General features: G+C 37.9%; 1 protein-coding gene and 1 long non-coding RNA gene across 11 annotated transcripts in view; one reads left to right on the forward strand and one right to left on the reverse strand.

The window, feature by feature from the left end:
* DLGAP4 (DLG associated protein 4) overlaps window positions 1–17,671 on the forward strand; it is a 400,912-nt gene that overhangs the window by 333,408 nt on the left and 49,833 nt on the right. Inside the window, exons 1-2 of one of the 8 annotated variants that reach the window (XM_034413998.3) lie at window positions 8,468–8,646; window positions 8,729–9,074. The exons of 2 other annotated variants lie outside the window; for them this stretch is intronic. In XM_034413998.3, the coding sequence (XP_034269889.1) occupies window positions 9,044–9,074 (31 nt within the window). In that variant the 5' untranslated portion in view covers window positions 8,468–8,646; window positions 8,729–9,043. Of the gene's footprint in view, window positions 1–8,165; window positions 8,647–8,728; window positions 9,075–17,671 lie in introns of those variants that run through there. 5 more of the 8 variants (XM_034413997.3, XM_087889204.1, XM_034414002.3 and 2 more) reach the window with 5 other exon arrangements.
* LOC117663661 (uncharacterized) overlaps window positions 1–17,671 on the reverse strand; it is a 32,398-nt gene that overhangs the window by 2,049 nt on the left and 12,678 nt on the right. For 2 of the 3 annotated variants that reach the window (XR_015733001.1, XR_015733000.1), the window contains exon 4: window positions 12,890–13,552. This is a non-coding gene — a long non-coding RNA (uncharacterized LOC117663661). The remainder of the gene's footprint in view (window positions 1–12,889; window positions 13,553–17,671) is intronic. The other variant, XR_004590776.3, reaches the window with a different exon arrangement.

The following is a 17,671-nucleotide window of genomic DNA, read 5'->3' on the forward strand; positions in this document are numbered from 1 at the left end:
GAGGACAATCCTTAACAGAAGCATTGGTGACAAAATTATTCCTAAAAACATCTACCTCTAATCTTAATCCTAATCAACCTCTACCATCAGAATTGTCTTATCAAATATCACTTCCATTTCCTTATATTTCATCTCAAGGTCTTTTAATGTACTCACTTAATGTGTTATTACCAGAAGCTTGTCTCTCTCACTGAGTAACTGTCTATCTGTATTGACATCCTAAGATATTAACTTCCAGTATAATGATTCCATCTTAATTCAGAACAATATTCAAATTGTTCTAATTCATATATTTAAAATATGCAAGGAACCACCATACATGGTCAGGAAACTACCCAAAATCCAAAGTGCCAGCCTGAATTATAAAATTTACAAAAGGCAAGCATCAATTTTTCAAATACACATCTACCCTTCTTTAGCCGCAGGAAACCCAAGTATCACTGTTCCCTATTTTGCAATATATAAATTCTCCTTTAAATATGCATATGGAAGGCAAGTCAATATCTGTGATTTCCATTTTTTAAAACCAAACTTACTTTTTCTACTTTCCTTCAGGAAGCTTTAAGGCAACTTTCCAACCTGGGAACCTACCAGGTGTATTACACTATAACTTCCATAATTGCCAGCCAAAATAGAGTCCAATGTATCTGTTAGGCAACAGGTAGGGAAAGGCTGTCCTAAAAATAATCTCAGTAATTCTACATTCCAAGCTGCTGCCTTCTGGTCCATACTGATAAAAGGTTTTTTGAATAGCTACCAGAACCTATATCTTACTTTTCAATTTTTTAATAATAGATTAGATTGATCAACGCCTATTAGTTCTGCTGATGTGGCCAAAGAATGTCCAAAGAGCAAAACATGAACATTTGCTTTTCAAGAGATCAGATAACTTCTCCATTTGCTAAGTTTAAAAGCCAGGCTTTGTACTTCTCTGCAAACCAATACTGGGATCACTACTGATCATAAATAAGTCACAACACCAAATAGGCTTTTTGATAGCAAGCAATCCAAGCAAAAAATACCTTTGTTTCCCACAATAAAACTGCCTGCCAATCCACAAAGCCTATCTCGGTTTTCTTGAAAACATATTGAAAGGAATGTGGTTCACTCTGAGAATTTCAATCCTGCTCTATAAAATGTTAGAAGAAAATTATTACTATCCATTAGGTACGAGCCTCCCAATCCTGCCTTGATAACAATCAATCAATGTGCAATCAGAAGCAGTAAGGCCAGATGAAACCCACGTCTAAAACTGAAAAGTATTTTATAAGGAGTTTAGCTTCTGCCTCGTCTCTTATGCAAGGAGAAGAGAAGAAAACAAGAGAAAATAGGAAAACAAAAAGTTTCAGAAGAGAACATCCTAGTTATTGTTCTGTGCTCCAGCCTGCTCTTGGTTTGTCAACAGTTTTCTTTACTATATCACAACTTGTCTGTTACAGTGTGTCTCATATAGAACATCCTGAAAAAGAAGCCATGTATCTCCAGTTGGTGTAAAATGTGGAAGATACAGCTATTAACTGGTACAAGATACCAGGATCATATGAAGCCAATATTAAAAGAGCAACATTGGTTGCTAATTGTTTTCTAGGCACACTTTAAGATTGTTAATTAAGGGTGTGCAAAATATTTCAAATTCAATCCATCTTGAACAGGGGTGAGTTCTACTTACCTTTACTACCAGTTTACAACGGGGCTGCGCGCGTGCACACACTCTTCTGCGCAAGCGCAGAAGCATTTTGATGATGTCGGGGTTGGTGGGCGGAGCCTCTTGCCGGTTTTACTACAGGTTCTCTAGAACCGGTGCGAACCGGGGGCAACCCACCACTGATCTTGAATCCAAAACCCCAATGTCAAGTTTGAAACACTATCTTTTCAATATAAAATAGCTGTTTTAAGTGCAAAATAGGTTATTTGATCATTTTGGAAGGATTTCAAGCTGGAATTATTTGTTGATGGATTTGATTTATTTACAGTAGCTGCCCATCTCACATAAGTGATTCTGAACAGTTTACAATAAAATAAGTAAAAATAATTAAAAAAAAACTTTTTTAAAAAAGCAGCCGAGTTCCATAAATAAAGTAAGTCGAGAGACTGGTTCTATCACACCCCTGGGCACCTTGCAGGGCCTTGCAAAAGACCAGTAGGGCAGGGCTAAATTAAGAGTGTAATGATGTTCCACAGGGCAGGTATTACGGCAGAAAAAGCCCAGAACATGCCCCTCCTACCAGACCAGGTTGGATGGGTAGAAACTATTGGGGAAACATGGTCCCCAAAATAACCCAATCCTAGGCCATGAAGAGCTTTAAAGGTAACTGCCAGCACCTTGAATTGCACACTAGAAGTCAATGCAACTCACAAAGCAGTGATGTCACATGCACCAAACAAAAAATACAATTAATTGCCCATGCTGCCACATTTTACATCAGCTGAAGCTTCCGGCTGCTCTTCAAGGGCAGCCCCATGTAGAGCACATTGCAATAGTCTGATCTGGAGGTCACAAGGATATGAGTGACCATGACCAGAGTAGCTTTGTTTCAAGCAAAATCTCTCCAAACTAGCATAGATTTTAATTTTTTATTAACTGCTTTTTTAGGATCGTTGGTTTGTTGTTAATTATTTTATTCAAAATTATTTATATTCTTTTATAAACCATTCTGGGTTCCTTCACTATGATCATCATGCTTGTGTTATACGTGCAATTACATTGAAAAGATATAAAATACCAATTATAAACTTAGCCAGATGGTGTCATCTAAAAAAAAAATCTTGCAACAGTGGACTAAATATCAAAAACATTAATTTTGCTTCCAAACAGAACTACAAAAATATGCTTATGACTCATTTATTTTTTTTTTAAAAAAGTCCTCAGGCTGCATCATAGAAACCTACCTATTTTAAAAGGATAATATTGTCTGATCATGATAAATTCTGTTTTTGTGGAGTATAAATATGAAGGCATATTTGTCTTCATCTCAATGGGCCATGTAGCAATTAATTACTATGTATTGGTAGGGCTGGGCACTACCAAGAGAGGCACTATTGCACTATATAAAGAAAGTTGCCACAAGCAAGCCATCTCTTCTGAGTGATAAAGCAGCTGTTCACTCTGAAAAGTTTAGTGTGGTTGCTTCAAAAAATTTTCCCCAGTTGTTTCCACATACAGTACATCAATGGGCACAAGTCAGTGGTGGGATTCAAAAATTTTAACTACCGGTTCTGTGGGCATGGCTTGGTGGGTGTGGCATTGCTTGGTGGGTGTGGCTTGGTGGGCATGGCAGGAAAGGATACTGTAAAATCTCCATTCCCTCCCCACTCCAGGGGAAGGTTACTGCAAAATCCCCATTTCCTCCCGATCAGCTGGGTCTCGGGAGGCAGAGAATAGATGGGGGCGGGGCCAGTCAGAGGTGGTGTTTACCAGTTCTCCAAACTACTCAAAATTTCTGCTATCGGTTCTCCAGAACTGGTCAGAACCTGCTGAATACCACCTCTGGCACAAGTGTTTTATGGGAAGTCTCAGTAGATGTATTTTGTGCTTCATGCACAAGCAACAAGGAAAGTTGTGTGAAATCAACTGCTTTTTAAATGTTTTGCAAAATCCAATACATTTATTTTTACAAATCCCTAGTTGCTTTAAATGTTTTTAATATTTATGACTGTTTTATTAGCAAATTATTAATTACTGTTTTATGAGTTTCTATTTTGTATGTTGATTTGGTACTTCGTGTGAAATAGAAGAGGTACTTGAAATGAAATGCTAGAATAAGAAATACTTGGACATTTTCTAAATCCTATTGCAGAATAGTTAAACCTCAGAGATTTAAGGTTGCTTGCCAGAAGAGATTAGAATCATAGAAGACACATAAATTTGCATGTTTGGCTACTTTGTCTTCCTTGGAGACATAAAAGAAAAAAATGCTGGGGTCATTCATATGTTTCTTTGGTGGTATGAAGGAGCATCAAGAAAAATTAGAATATAATTCAAGTCTCTAGTCTGGAATTCTAGGAGAGATTTTTTTGTGTCAGATTTGCCCTCTGAAGTTGGAACTCTTTAAATTCAGGAGAAATATACTGAACTCTGTGGCCTCCTTCAGTGTTGTCCCAGTGACACAATATACCCATCTAAAAAATAGGATGAAATCAATATAATTCTACAGAACATATAATTATATGCTTTACTTGAAATCCTCTGGTGCATTCACATTATTAAAAGCTAAAAGGTCATTAACCACATTTCTGCTAAAAAAAAAATCCCTCTTGCATTTCCTTCTTTCACTATTTTGTTTTATAATATATTCTTCTGGAATTTTTTAATTATGCTTTTTTTTAATGTGAAAAGTACATAGCAAATACTTTTCCTTTTGTCCACATTAACTCTGTGCATGTTAGTTAGGCATGGTATATAGTGCGAATGTGAATAAAACTTTCAGATTTGGGTTACAAAATATACAGAAAATTGGAAAGAACATCTAATTTGAAGTTTCCAAATACTTTGCAAAAGACATTTGTCCCACTGTAGAAGCCACATATGTACAATATTCTTTGTTAGATTTATATCCTCCATCTTTCCCCCAGGAGCTTAAGAAAGCATGAAGAGTGTTCCTTCCCACACCCTCTAAGGTAGTTTGGGGCTAATAGAATAACTAGCCCAAATCACCCAATGCATGAGGATGGATTTGAACCTGGGTCTCCTTGATTTTAGTCCAGAGCACGTTGGCTCTCCAGCAGTATATAAGGAATATATTCCCGTTTATTAGAGCTATCTTTTATTTCTGCACCCTTGAGGAGCTGTTGTTTTCAGCTGTTATGAATATTGAGAAAAGACAGGAAACAGAGGCATAGAATGTAATATAATCTGAAGCTTGGTTTCCCAATCTATGAAGTAGAAGAGGTGCAGACAGGGGAGTTCTGAGGAATCTTTTAGTTACAATAAATCCATTTTTCTTAAAGTTTCATTTAATTGTTTCATTGTTTATTTGTGTTCATTTTGGTACCTGGGTTTTTAAGGGAAGCGTGTTCATTAAAGTTAGATTAAAGGGAGGCATGATAGCAAAGTGTTGAGGAGTATTAAAAATCGGTATTTTTTCAGAACTGGATGAAATAGTTGTATCACAGATTCCATTTGAAAAGTCAATTCCACTTGGGAAAAAGGCCTTCCTGTAGGTATGCCAAAGGCTATGAAATAATTGGAATGATTCAGAGACATCTGAACTGATTCAACTATTAATCTGAATCAAAATATCACTTCAGAAAGTGAATTTGATTCAGAAATTTAATCAATTTATTTTTGATTCAAATATAAAAACTGTATTTTTTTTCAGAGTCCTAATTTAAGCTCTGAACAAAATACTGATAGGTGATGTAAGCATTAGTCTGAACAGGGCACCCTTTGAGTCTGTTTGTAGTCAGGAGGAGTTTGGTAACAGCTTTTCAGAACAACAAATGTTATTAAAAGATATAAGCTTTCATTAACTACAGCTCACTACATCAGATGCATAAAATGTATGGATTTAAAGAGAAGACATCTCGTGACGCAGTAGTCAGAATGCACTATTGCAGGTTAACTCTGCCCACAGCCAGGAGTTCGCTCCTGATGGGCTCAATGTTGACTCAGCCTTCCAAGGTCGGTAAAACGAGGACCCAGATTATTGGGGGCAATAGGCTGACATTGTAAACCACTCAGAGAATGCTGTAAAAGACTATGGGGCAGTATATAAGTCTAAGTCCTATTGCTAAATTAGGATAGGGAAGGAAGGGGTTACGCAGATGCAGGTTACAAGTGAGACAAATTAACAGTTAAAATGCATTGCTTGTTAAACCTTCTGAGAATGCCTGAGACTAGTGTATGTGATTTAGTAGTCCTTCCCTCAATTGTGCTGCTAAATTTTCTTCAGCCTAAAACAGATATTCTGAAATCTGTAATAGTGTCCTGGGAAATCCTCATTTACTTTGTTCTTGTTTTGAATTCTGACATCAAACTTAATTCTTTTGCATATGTCTCACCTGTTTGTCCTACATAGAATCTGGAGAAACATCAATGACAAATTATGGCATATATCACATCAGAGGAAGTCTGTGTGTGAAGACCCCTCTAATCTTGCATATAAAATTTTGGGGCCTGTAATGATATTATCGGTATAAATGAGGGGGCAAAGCAGACATCTGGACTTGTCACAGGATCTGGCTCCCATGTAAGCATCATTGTTGTGTCATTGTTGCTTATGAGAACCTGTTTCAGGTTGGGTGGTTGTCTGTGTGCAAGTATGGATCTGCCACTTCGTAAGGGTGTTTCCAGATGAGCAAGTCTTGGAACTCAAACAGTCAAAAGGCACTGTGCTTTTTCTTCTCTTCTTAGCAATAAAGAGGAAGAAAGGAAAAAGAAGTACCAAGGGGAGTTTACAAATAAAAAATAACATTGCCTGTGTTTCCCTTTTTTTTTTTTTTGGAATAAACAGAGTGATTACACAATAACATATCTGAAAGTACCTAAGTTTTAAGACAATTTTTTTTCATTTAAATAAGGAAATGGTTATTTTTAAAAATGCTCTTAGGTCAAACATTGGTCCTTTTAAGGTAACTGCAAATGAGGGCTTTGCTCAGAAAGGGGAAAATAAATCAGCATTCAGAGTCACTGCTGTCAACCAGATGCATGTGGGAAGCTTGCAAAAATGGACAGCAGAGGGAAGATTATCTCCTGCTATTCAGCAACAGTTGCTGCTTGAGGGATGCACCCTATGATTCAGAAGGCAGGAACTAATGACCAGTGTTAGGACTCCTGTAGCCTCATTGCTTATGTATTTGTCTGGTATCTGATATGATCAAGGAGTTCATGAACTAAATAGACATTTTCATTATTTATACTACCATTTCTTCAGGGGTCGAGAGACTGAATACAAAGCATCTGAGGTCAGGACAAGAAGTAATTGTTAAAGTACTGCAATTGCTTGTTAAAGAGAGATCCAACCTAGACATAAGGAAACATTTTCTGACAGTGAGAACAGTTAATCAATGGAATAGCTTGCCTCCCTGTGTTGTGGATGTTCCAACACCAAAAGTTTTCAAAAATAGATTGGGCAACCATTTGATTGGGATGGTATAAAGATCTCCTGTCTTGAACAGCGGGTTGGATTAGAAGACCTCAGAGGGATCTTTCAGTCCTGTGACACTACCTTTTATGTTCTATTTCAAAAACTTGATAAAAATTCTCAAGTGAATATCGGGGTGGGAAGGCAGAGATTCCACTCTCCTCTGGAATGTCAAAATCCCATTTGAACTGTTTTGGGGCTGCTGTGGGAGCACCCTCCACCATTTAATGCAAGGGTCTCCAACCTTGGCAACTTTACGCCTGGCGGACTTCAACTCCCAGAATTCCCCAGCCAGAATTCTGGGAGTTGAAGTCCGCCAGGCTTAAAGTTGCCAAGGTTGGAGACCCCTGATTTAATGCTTGAGAGTTTAGACCTTAATTTTCTTCATTGCCCAGCTGAACGGAATAGAGGACCGGCTGGGCGACTCTGCCTGTCTGACAGTGTCTGGAGCACTTTGTCGTCACAACCACTCGAGGCACGAGTGTCTCGAAGGTCGTCTTTTCTATTCCCTATTCTATTTTTTTCAAGCCGGCCAAATTGAAATAGGATCCAGCGCGCCGGTCGACCTGATTTTAGAGTTTACTTGTCGATTGACCCGCAGGGAAGAGTTAAGATGGCAGCATCGCCACCAAGCCAAAACGGCAAGTGGGTGATCCTAGACCTGCCTTCTTTCGGCGGCTTTTGGGCCTTGGAGCCATCGAGCCATATATCCCTACCTTCGAAATGCCCCCCGCCCCATCCTTCCCCCTACATTAGAGCCGCAGGTATTTTAGCACCGCTGCGAACACGCGACTTCCCACCATTTGCACCGCCCTTGCCCAGAGCGAGCGCCCCCTTCCGCGGGGGCGACCACACCTGTTATCCATCTTTCTGCGGGTGGAGCTCTTCTCCCCGCTTCGCGCCGGGGGAGGGGAGGGATGGGGGCGCGGGGCAGAGACAAGGGGAAAAAAACAAAAAGCGAAACTTTTGAGGAGCGCGGAGGTCGGCGCGAGCCCTCCCGCGGTGCAGCTGCGGCCTTGAAGCCTTCGCCTTTTTGTCACGGCAGACTTGGCTGACCTTTACGCTGCCTCCCTCGGCTTTTATTTTTTTTTTATTTTTTTTGAGGCGAGCAGGCAGAGGCAGACGAGGGGGAAACGGGCTTTGTGAGCATGTGCGGAATACTAGCTGGAACCGGTTGGGCAGCGCACGCGAAAGTCGGAGGAGGCTCGCAGCTGGTGCAGTAGCTCGGCCAGCCAGCCAGCCTGCCGGCCTTTTTCTCCCTTCCTTTGCAACGACCGACGAAGCTCGGTGCTGCAGAGCGCCCGCCCCCTCGCTTCCATTGGCAGCCGTCGAGGGCTGCCGTTGTCGCCCGGCCTCCTCCTTCCCGGCTCCTCCACCCCGCTCCGTTTTCGGCACGACGTTTCCACGGCCAGCGCCCCGCTCGCTCCCCTTTCTCCCGCTGTCGCCGGGCGCGGCCCGGGGAGGTGGGCGTGGCCAACCCTGGGCTTTAACAACCCCGATGCTCCTCCCATTGAAAGTACATAACGGGCAGCGGATGGGCTGGCTGAGTGAGTGAGGGAGGAGGGTGAGTGTATATACGCTGCCGAAGCCTGTTGTGTATCGCGGCATTTTTTTTTTTTCTCTCTTACTTTGTATCTTTTTTTCAGCCCCGGTCAGATCGTCGTTCTCGGCAGCCGTAGCTGCCCGCTCCTTGCCCTCGCCACGGTCTGAAGCGCCACGGGGGCAGGCCCGGCTCTGCCTCCCGCCCGTCCTCCGCCCCATTCTTCCTTCCTCGACCGGGACCCGCTTGTTGTTTTCTCAATGAGCAGAGTGGAATCCGGCTTTGCCCTTCTACCGTAGTAGCGCCATTCCTCTCTTTTTTCCTCCCAAGGCGAAAAGAAGGCCGGTCTCTTTCGTTTCTCTCTCTCTCTCTTTACCCCCTTTTTCTCTTTCTAGTCCCCCCCATCCTCTTTGTGTCTCTCATGGCTTTGTGTCTGGAACTATTTAAACAATGTGAGTGTACAGAATTTTTTGTGGGTTTTCCTCCCTTTGTGGCATGCAAAAAAAAACAACAACAAAAAAAACAGGGATTGGCTGCGCAAGCAACCGTGCACTGCTCAAGGTTGTGCTTTTAGTTAAATTATATGTATATCCTCTTTTTTTTTTCCTTCCTTTTTTCCTCCGGTGTTTCCAGCTGTCATTTGTGCTTTCTGTGCGTGCGCAGATATAATACAATACGCTAGCTGTGGCTTTTTAAGTACCAAATAGAATTCCCCGTTTCCTATTGGAAGTGAATGGCTTTCAGATTATAGAGCTGCCGGGAGTAAGTGGGTGGGCGGGCGTGGTAGGTAACTCGCTTATGTAGGAAAGGGCTTATTTTCCGACTGCTTCCCCCCCCCCCAGCTCCTTTCTGCCGATTCCTTTGCACTGTCAGCTAAATCCTTAGTTTGGGTTTGGGGGGGGGAGGCGAGGGGGGTATATTAGTCCTCTCTCCCTCAGTGCATGGCTCTGTGCTTGAATGAGAATGTTGACTCTGATATATTTAGCCTACTATTGGCATTCCGGATCATGGCAGGATGTGATATCATTTCCCTATATTTATGCTGTGCCATACTGAACATCAGTTTTGTGTGTGCATTTGTCCCTGCTTTGAGTGATGGAAATGACACAGATTGGGGGCTAACCAACTTAGATTTGCCTTGGTAAGGCAACTGCTAGGATTCTGATGAAAGCTGTAAAGTTTCAGCACTGGGTGATGTTTAATTTCTCTTGCCCTAAACTGCAAATATCATTGTTATGAAAAGTGCCCTCTTGGGGATTATTGCTGAAGGTTGTCAGAAAAAGGTGAAAGGTAGTTTTTCACCAAGCATTTCACTTAAAGCTATGAAATAGGACAGTGGTATAAGACTATAACTTCTTTTTTTTACTGGAACTGAACAAGACTGGGTTTGAGAGATTCTTCTTTAAGTGTTAATAGTCTAAGCAAATGAAAAATATTAGAGCCTGAAAAAAAGATATTGTCTAAGTGCAAAATAATACACCGGTAGTTCTCTTATCTATTTGACCATGATGCTGCCTTTGAGCCTTTTGCTTAGTCTCTAAGTGTTGATTAATAAATAACTAGTAGCATTGTATTTATGAGTATATGGAGATTTATTACATTGGATGTGAATAAACTATTCACTGCTTTCACCAAACTATTTAGTTTTTAAATATTGCTTTCCGCTTCTCGCTTCATTGCCAGATATTATTCTTCATGAATAATTCTCTAAGGAAGTAAATGATCCTTATACAAAGCTGCTTTTTGGCATCTCTATTCAGCTTAGAATGAGATAAGAATGCCTAAGGCTGTTTATTCATGTACCTCATGAACTGGACTCCACTCACTGGAAACTAGGGCTGTAATACATTTGTTAGATTTTAAAGTGTCACCTATATTTCTGTTTGATTTTTTAAAAAAAATCTCTGATCTTTATTTCCTTCAGGCATTGAAGGAAATCTTATCTTCCAATTAGCCATTTTTAAAAGTTATTTTCATCTCAAAGGTTTCTATATGTGAACTAGTTCTTGATAACTACAACTTAAGAAGTGGCAATGATCTGCTGTGTTTAAAAGGAAAATATGTTTGAAGTACTGCATCCTCTGAAAAAATGAGCCTTTAATTGGCCAGAATCCTATGTTGCTTAGCAATACCTGGGCTACTTTTTCCTCATGGGAAGTTTACTAGAGGGGACAAATTGCTGTATGGTGAAATGGGCCTTTGGGGAGTAAAACTATCCTGCAAGGAGTAATTTTAGAATGTAGTATGAACCAAACAAAAATTTCAGGGAATGAAATTTAGAATGAAAAATGCCATTCTAAAAAGGAAGAAACCAGGCAGTAGGCTTGAATTCACAAATAATTCTCATTCTGGATAATGAATGCATATCCATGTAAGCTGATAGGGACACTACAGTTCTAAATGTATCTTGTATTACAAGTGTGGCCAGGCAAAAATTTAAGTGTTCCTATGTAATAAAAAATTCCAGTTGGTCTAAGAACACCAACAGAAGGGCGATACCTGTTTATGGGAACCACCCGTGTTCTCCAGTTCTGCCCCGTTTATTCAGAGTGCAATGTCTACATCTGAAATCTGAACCGAAAATGATTTTATTTACAGACTGACCATATTTACTAAGAAATGCTTAACTGCAAGCTAAATGCATATCCTTTGATGAATTTACATATTATTCAGTTTTTATGTTCAAAACACAGAAATACTAAATATTAAGTTTCTGAAGCATTGGGATTTTTAAAATAGTTGCCAAAGTTCAGATATTTGTTAAAAATAATATCCTTATTAGTAGAACTGAAGCTAAATGTAGTATTTTACTAAATGCAAAACTAACTTGGTTCAAATTTGATGGTAATTTAGCATTCCAAAAGCTGTTCATGCAGCATATCACTATCCTGCCAAATTTACCATCCTGCCATTGATCGATCTCCTGATTTTTGCCCTAAATAACCTTGGGAATAACATGTGTCTATCCAAAAGTTCAGAACATTTGACAGTACCTAACAAGTCAAACTTCAGATTCAGTGCCTGGTATTTTTTCAGTAGTTTCTAATTGCTGTTTGTGCATTTAAACTAATGATGTGTTTCTTTCTCTGGCTGGGTTGTGTTTGGTCAACTTAGATTCTTGGAGAAGTGGATATGATTATGTTGTAAATTATACTATATTTATGGCTCTCTTGAGAAAGGCATGCGGTAAGGATATTTTTCCCCTGAAGATACAGACTATTTCAAGAAAGAAAGAGTATTTAAACTGATGTCTTTATTAATGTCAGTGTCATTACTGACATGTTTTAGAATGGTAATCCCTGCATTATTAAACTTTTATTGAAAAAGCTAATATATGAGAAATTAGAAGACACTAGAATGTAAAATCCATGAATACTATGTCTTTTGCTGTTTAAATATAGCTTGGTACTTCTGTATTTCTTTTTACTGAATTTCTTTAAGACGTTTCATGTTTTCCATTCTCTTAAAATGTGAAACTAAAAATAGGTTCTTAGTATATAAACAAATTCCTCCAGTTTTAGAAGGATTTACATCTGTGTAAAGCAAATTGTAACTATAACACAAGAGGCAGGTAGTTCTATTGATATTATAGGTAACAGTTTTCATCTGAATGATTTTCTGTATTTCCCAACATTCAGCAGACTATATGCAAACATTTATTTTATTTATCGTATGGCATAGAGTACATGGATAACAGTAATAAAAATATGTAAAAGGAGCATCTAACATTTTGGTATGGATATGATGGAAATATGTAGTCAGTCTTGTATGAGGAATTCAAGAAGTTATATATAAATTATAGGTTACATTTTGAAATACATTGTTTCATGAGAATGGAATAACTGTTCTGTATATTAATATCTAGGGGTGCAATGGCTCAACAGTTAAAGGCAATGAGCTGATCAGCTGGAACTGACAGCTGCCGTGCGATGGGGTGAGATCCCATTGCTTGCCCCAACTCCAGCCCACCTAGCAGTTTGAAATGCAAATGCTAGTAGATAAATAGGTACCACTTCAGTGGGTAAGTAACAGCTTTCCATGAGCCTTGGTGTATGCTGGCCACATGATCACCAATTTGTCTTCAGACAACGTGATGCTCTCGGCTAAGAATCTGAGATGAGCATCACCCACTAAAGTTGGACATGGATATGAGAAACCTTTCTCTTTTATATTAATATCTAGGCCTAGATACTAATAGGGGAAACATGTAAAACATTTTTGAATAAATGTCTACCTAAATAATGAAGAAAGATGTCTATTTATTTACCAGGGCTAATATTCATTCTCATCCAGCCTTTTTCAACCCTTCTGCCCTGGAGGATCCCTTGAAATAAATATCCTGCATTAAAAACAAGAGCAACAAAAAAATTCCAAATCTTCATAATATGAATCCCTTCTAATAACCACAGTCCCCACTTTACAACATTTGCAGTAACAGCAAAATAGAAGGCTAGCAATTGAACTGTGACATGTAGAAGTTTTGCTACTGCAAGTGTTAGCATTGTGCACAGAGTTTAAAAAAAAACATCCTTTTTTTTTCAATCCCAGTCTCTTGGTTTTGTTTCAAATATCACCTCGCAATTTTATTAGAAAGCTTTAAAGAAGCTCCCATCACAATCACAAACACAATAAGAATAATAATGGGCTACCTTAAAGAACTATTTTAGGAATTTAAAGTACGTAAAGTGTATTTGTTCTCTAAAACATAATGCAAGCATTAGCTTTATTGAAAGGATGAATAGACAAGTCTTTAGAAAGTCTAATTTCTTTTTCCTTTGGAGAAAAGTGAACCTGTGCCAAGATCTGTTGCCCCTTCAGAAGAGTAAACAAGCTTAACTGTATATCTTAGCCATTGCTGCTTATTGATCTGAATAGAGAATCTCTCTCAAAGCACTTCAATTTCATGATTCACACACCTGGTAGTGTCCTTCTGTATAGAATGAAACAGAAGGGAAATCAATTTCAAGATAAACTTTTTTTTTCTTATTCAGAGATCTGTTAATTGTCATTTTGGAAACAGGGTGGAAATTTAACATGAGGCCTAGTTTTGGCAAAACAAGTCATTGAAGTAATCTAGTCCAGGATCCAAAGTGATACAACCTGATTTACCACATGATTGAATTTGCCTTTCTGTTGCCAGAAAAATAAAATGCTGTATATGGAACAGAAAGATGAGTAAGAAGGGTGTAATGGTATGTGGAAATAACCTTGGAGACAGAAGGGGAAGATGCTCCTTAGGGAATGATCAGATAAGAGGGGGCATAGCTTGTAGCTGCAGAACTGGCAGAGAAAGAAAATCAGAAAGGTACTTAGATAACTTAGAATCTAAATATAAAGAAACTTAGATTGTTGTGTTTTTTTCTTGGAAAGTAGAGTGAATAAAGATAGATGGCCAATGCAGAGATGTATTTCATTTGGATTGACTGCATCAAACCTTTTCTGCTGGTTATTAAAATGAGCTTTCTGTCCAGAACTTTTGACAGTGTTAATATTATATAAAATCTGCATCTAACAGATTTATTCTTGATGATTTCATGGACACATGCATGTAGTTTTTGTAATGATACAGAAGTGATTTGCCATTAACTATAGCTATTAGATGTTCAAGAAAAACATTTAAGTACCATTAATTTCTTTTTGTTTAAGTGTATTCTTAAGTAACATTTGTGAATGTGCTAATTAACAAGACTGAGAATTTTCCCTGATCCATTAATCATGCATTTTAATAAATAATGGGACATTGTCCCTGATGAGTGGCATATTTAATGAATTTAGTTATACCTAAATGATAGAATAGTTTTTATTAGAAGAACAGCAAAATCTTTTAAAGTGATCTGGGATACAAAATTATTTATTTATTTAGCATATGGCGATGGTACAATTAGCCAGGAGACTACAGAGAAAAACAATAGCTATTGTTCAACTTCCCAGATTTATTATTAATTTGAGAGATTCTTGTCATTCAACTAAAGAGCATTTCAGTAGGCTTGTTGCACAGTAGTAAAGTACATGTTAAACGGTTGAATTGTATCCCCATCGTCTTGTGATTTTTTTTACACTAATTACAAAAATATAAATCACATTTCAGAATAGCTTTTTCACTTGCAAACATTATTTTTGAGCATACATTATTCTTTGGAGCATACATTATTCTTTATTCATCCATAGATTTACATGAAATATAGACACATGTAGAACGTAAGTTTTTATGTTCCCAAGTGGTTGCAAAAGCCTGCCTGTTTAATTAACAAATTATTTCAAATCTCCTAAACCAAAGGTAGCCAAAGTATACCTGTAGGTTTGCTAGTAAATTTCCAAGTATTTCATAGTAGATAAGCAGAAATGTTTTAACTTCTTGGTTTAGTAGGAAGAATGCAATGCAATGTAATTCAATACAATACAATGGCACTTTTTAAAGCAAATAAGAGAACATATCTGTTGATTTTATAACTTAATGGATTCTGCCATCTCTATTATGGAATGTTTTAGAGGGGAACAGAATTGTGGTCAATAGAAATTTATCAAACTCATTATGTCTTGTGTCATTAAATGAAAAGAAATAAGCAACCACATTACTGTTTGCTCTTCTCTATTATGTAAGAGAGAAAAAAGTTTCTGGTGGCCATCAGCCTGGCCCTTTCAGTGCACAGAGTGAGATGGTTATCATGGGTGGTATGGAAGAGGCATTGTTGACAATTCTTTGGCTATTCCACTCTGTTGGAAAGTAAAAATTTATATTCAGCATAGCCTGCCCTGCACATCCTCCTCTCTAGCTAGTCTACTGTCCTCAGGTAAAGTGGGAAGAATATTGTCTCCTTACGACTAATGAAATAAAATTCAATTATAAGTCTCTAGGAGAAATGGAGGAGGGAGATTCTATTATCTTGACCTTCATATTGGGTATTAAAATATGTTGGGCTGAACAGGTTGTATTTTATGGCTCTGAAGAGGTAGGTGGCGCTTATCCTGCCACATTGTATTGTAGTATATTTCATCCATCTCACTCTTTATGCACAATAAATAATTCAGGGTCTATTAACTAGGAAGAATATGCCAAAGGAATTTCTTTTGTCCTGCAAAATAGTTTTCAAGTTTGTTTAAACTCTGCCAGAATTCTGCAGGAATGGGCTTTGATTTGTGAAGTCTTGCTGTGTTTTTTGCTGTAAAGTTGAAGGATGAATGGTTGAACCTGTGTTAGTCTGACTATTTTGCCCTATTCTTCATATTAAAATGTGCATAGAAGTATATAATTGCATTACTTGTATTTGGGGGACTAACCGTAGCAGTTTCTTATACATCACTGAGAGAAAGCAAAACAAACACAAGGAACAGGTTGGTTTTTTTTATAAACACAGGAACTCTGAATCCTTGTTTCCTCTTTCCAATCAGTCTGCAGGAAAGTAAAGTTAGCCGTTTTGCAGTATATAAAAACAAACTGAAAATGAAAAAGTCTCCTCATTGCTCATGTCTTTTGCAAAGCATCCCTTCAACTGCTTTGCATAGATTTAATTTGTATATTAGTACTGAATTGATGTTCTTACTTGAACTTAGTAGACTGGAAGCTGCATCAGTCCTCCTGTCTGTGTGCTATGGAATAAGATGAATTGTGCCAACATCACATGAGATTAACGTGTGCATGCCATTGCTGTGGGAGGAGTTTTCACATTAACTCTAGCCATAAATCTGGGACTTAGCTGTGTTAATAGCAGACGAGGAATACAGCAGGACTGTCACAATTCCTGCCTATCAAGGGCATTGAATCTGCTTAAAATATCAGAAACTTGCAGTGAGCACCATGGAGAGCTGACATCTGATGGTAGAGAGACTCTATTTATGAAGTGAAAAATCTCTCCAGAGATAGGAGAGATCATTGAGATAATCCATGTTAACTCCAAACAGCCACTCTTCATGAGTACAACTTGAATATGAGTACTCAGGAGCTATCCTTTGCAGTTGGCTTTTGAGTTGAGTGGCTGGAAATCCAGAATATCTTCAAACTCACACCCAAAGCACAATATTTTAAGAACATAAAACCTTAAGGAATGAGTCTCATTTCTTAATAACTTTTTGGATTATTTTTTAATTGTAGTGGAAAGATTAAGATCTTTGGATCAGCAAAGTTGCACTGTATTCATTGGGTGAGTTGCCTTGTTGGAGAAAAATGGTTTAACTGTGATTTTAAAAGCTTTAGAAATTTTTACTTATTTATTTCTTTTAGAAAGTTAACAGAGTAAGGGTCAGATGGATTTGGAATATACTTTTGAATTATTTAGAGGAAATATTCCACTGGAAATGCTGATGGTTTAGGTTTTTGGTTTTTTAAAGGGGAAACATGACAATAGGACTTGAAAATTTGACACTTCAAAGAACTAAAGGACAATTCAACCATTTGGTTAATTAAAAAAAAGAATGGAGCAACAATCCTTAATAAAGGTTTTTGAATACTGGTCTTAAAAATTACTTAATGTGATAGCCAGAGCCTGTGTCAAGGAAGTTACAGAAGAAGATCAAATTATAATGGATAATTTTGAAATTAATTTTGGACTTAAATGTGTCAACCAATGATAAATGTATGGAGAAAGATGTATTAGATACACCTATGAAGCTGATAAGTGTTTCACTCTCTAAAGGAGAAGCACAATTATTAAATTAGAAAAGTTACTTGGATAACTTTTTCTTACTAGATCAAAGAAAGATTCTTGGATTAAAAAAACCAAAACCATAAACAACTTCCTATATATACTATATATTATATATACTACGATACTATATATACTATATTTGAATGGATTAAAAGCTAAGATTCTTAAAAATTTCAGGAAGAAATACAGAGTTAGCTTATTCAAACAAGATGATTCTTCTTTGTTGTTGTGCCATATCAGTCATTGGATGCTGGCAATCATGTTGGCGATCCTATTTTTATCAACAGCCACACGAAAAAGGGCTGCTGAGTTTTGTCCAAACCAAGATTTTGTCAAACAAGATTAAACTAGAAAATTAATATCTGGTTTTCCTTATTGGACTTTTGCTGATAAAGAACAAATGATGA

This window comes from Pantherophis guttatus, chromosome 3, assembly GCF_059756535.1.
Source record: "Pantherophis guttatus breed Tessera chromosome 3, ASM5975653v1, whole genome shotgun sequence".
In the NCBI taxonomy this organism is placed as follows: domain Eukaryota; kingdom Metazoa; phylum Chordata; class Lepidosauria; order Squamata; family Colubridae; genus Pantherophis; species Pantherophis guttatus.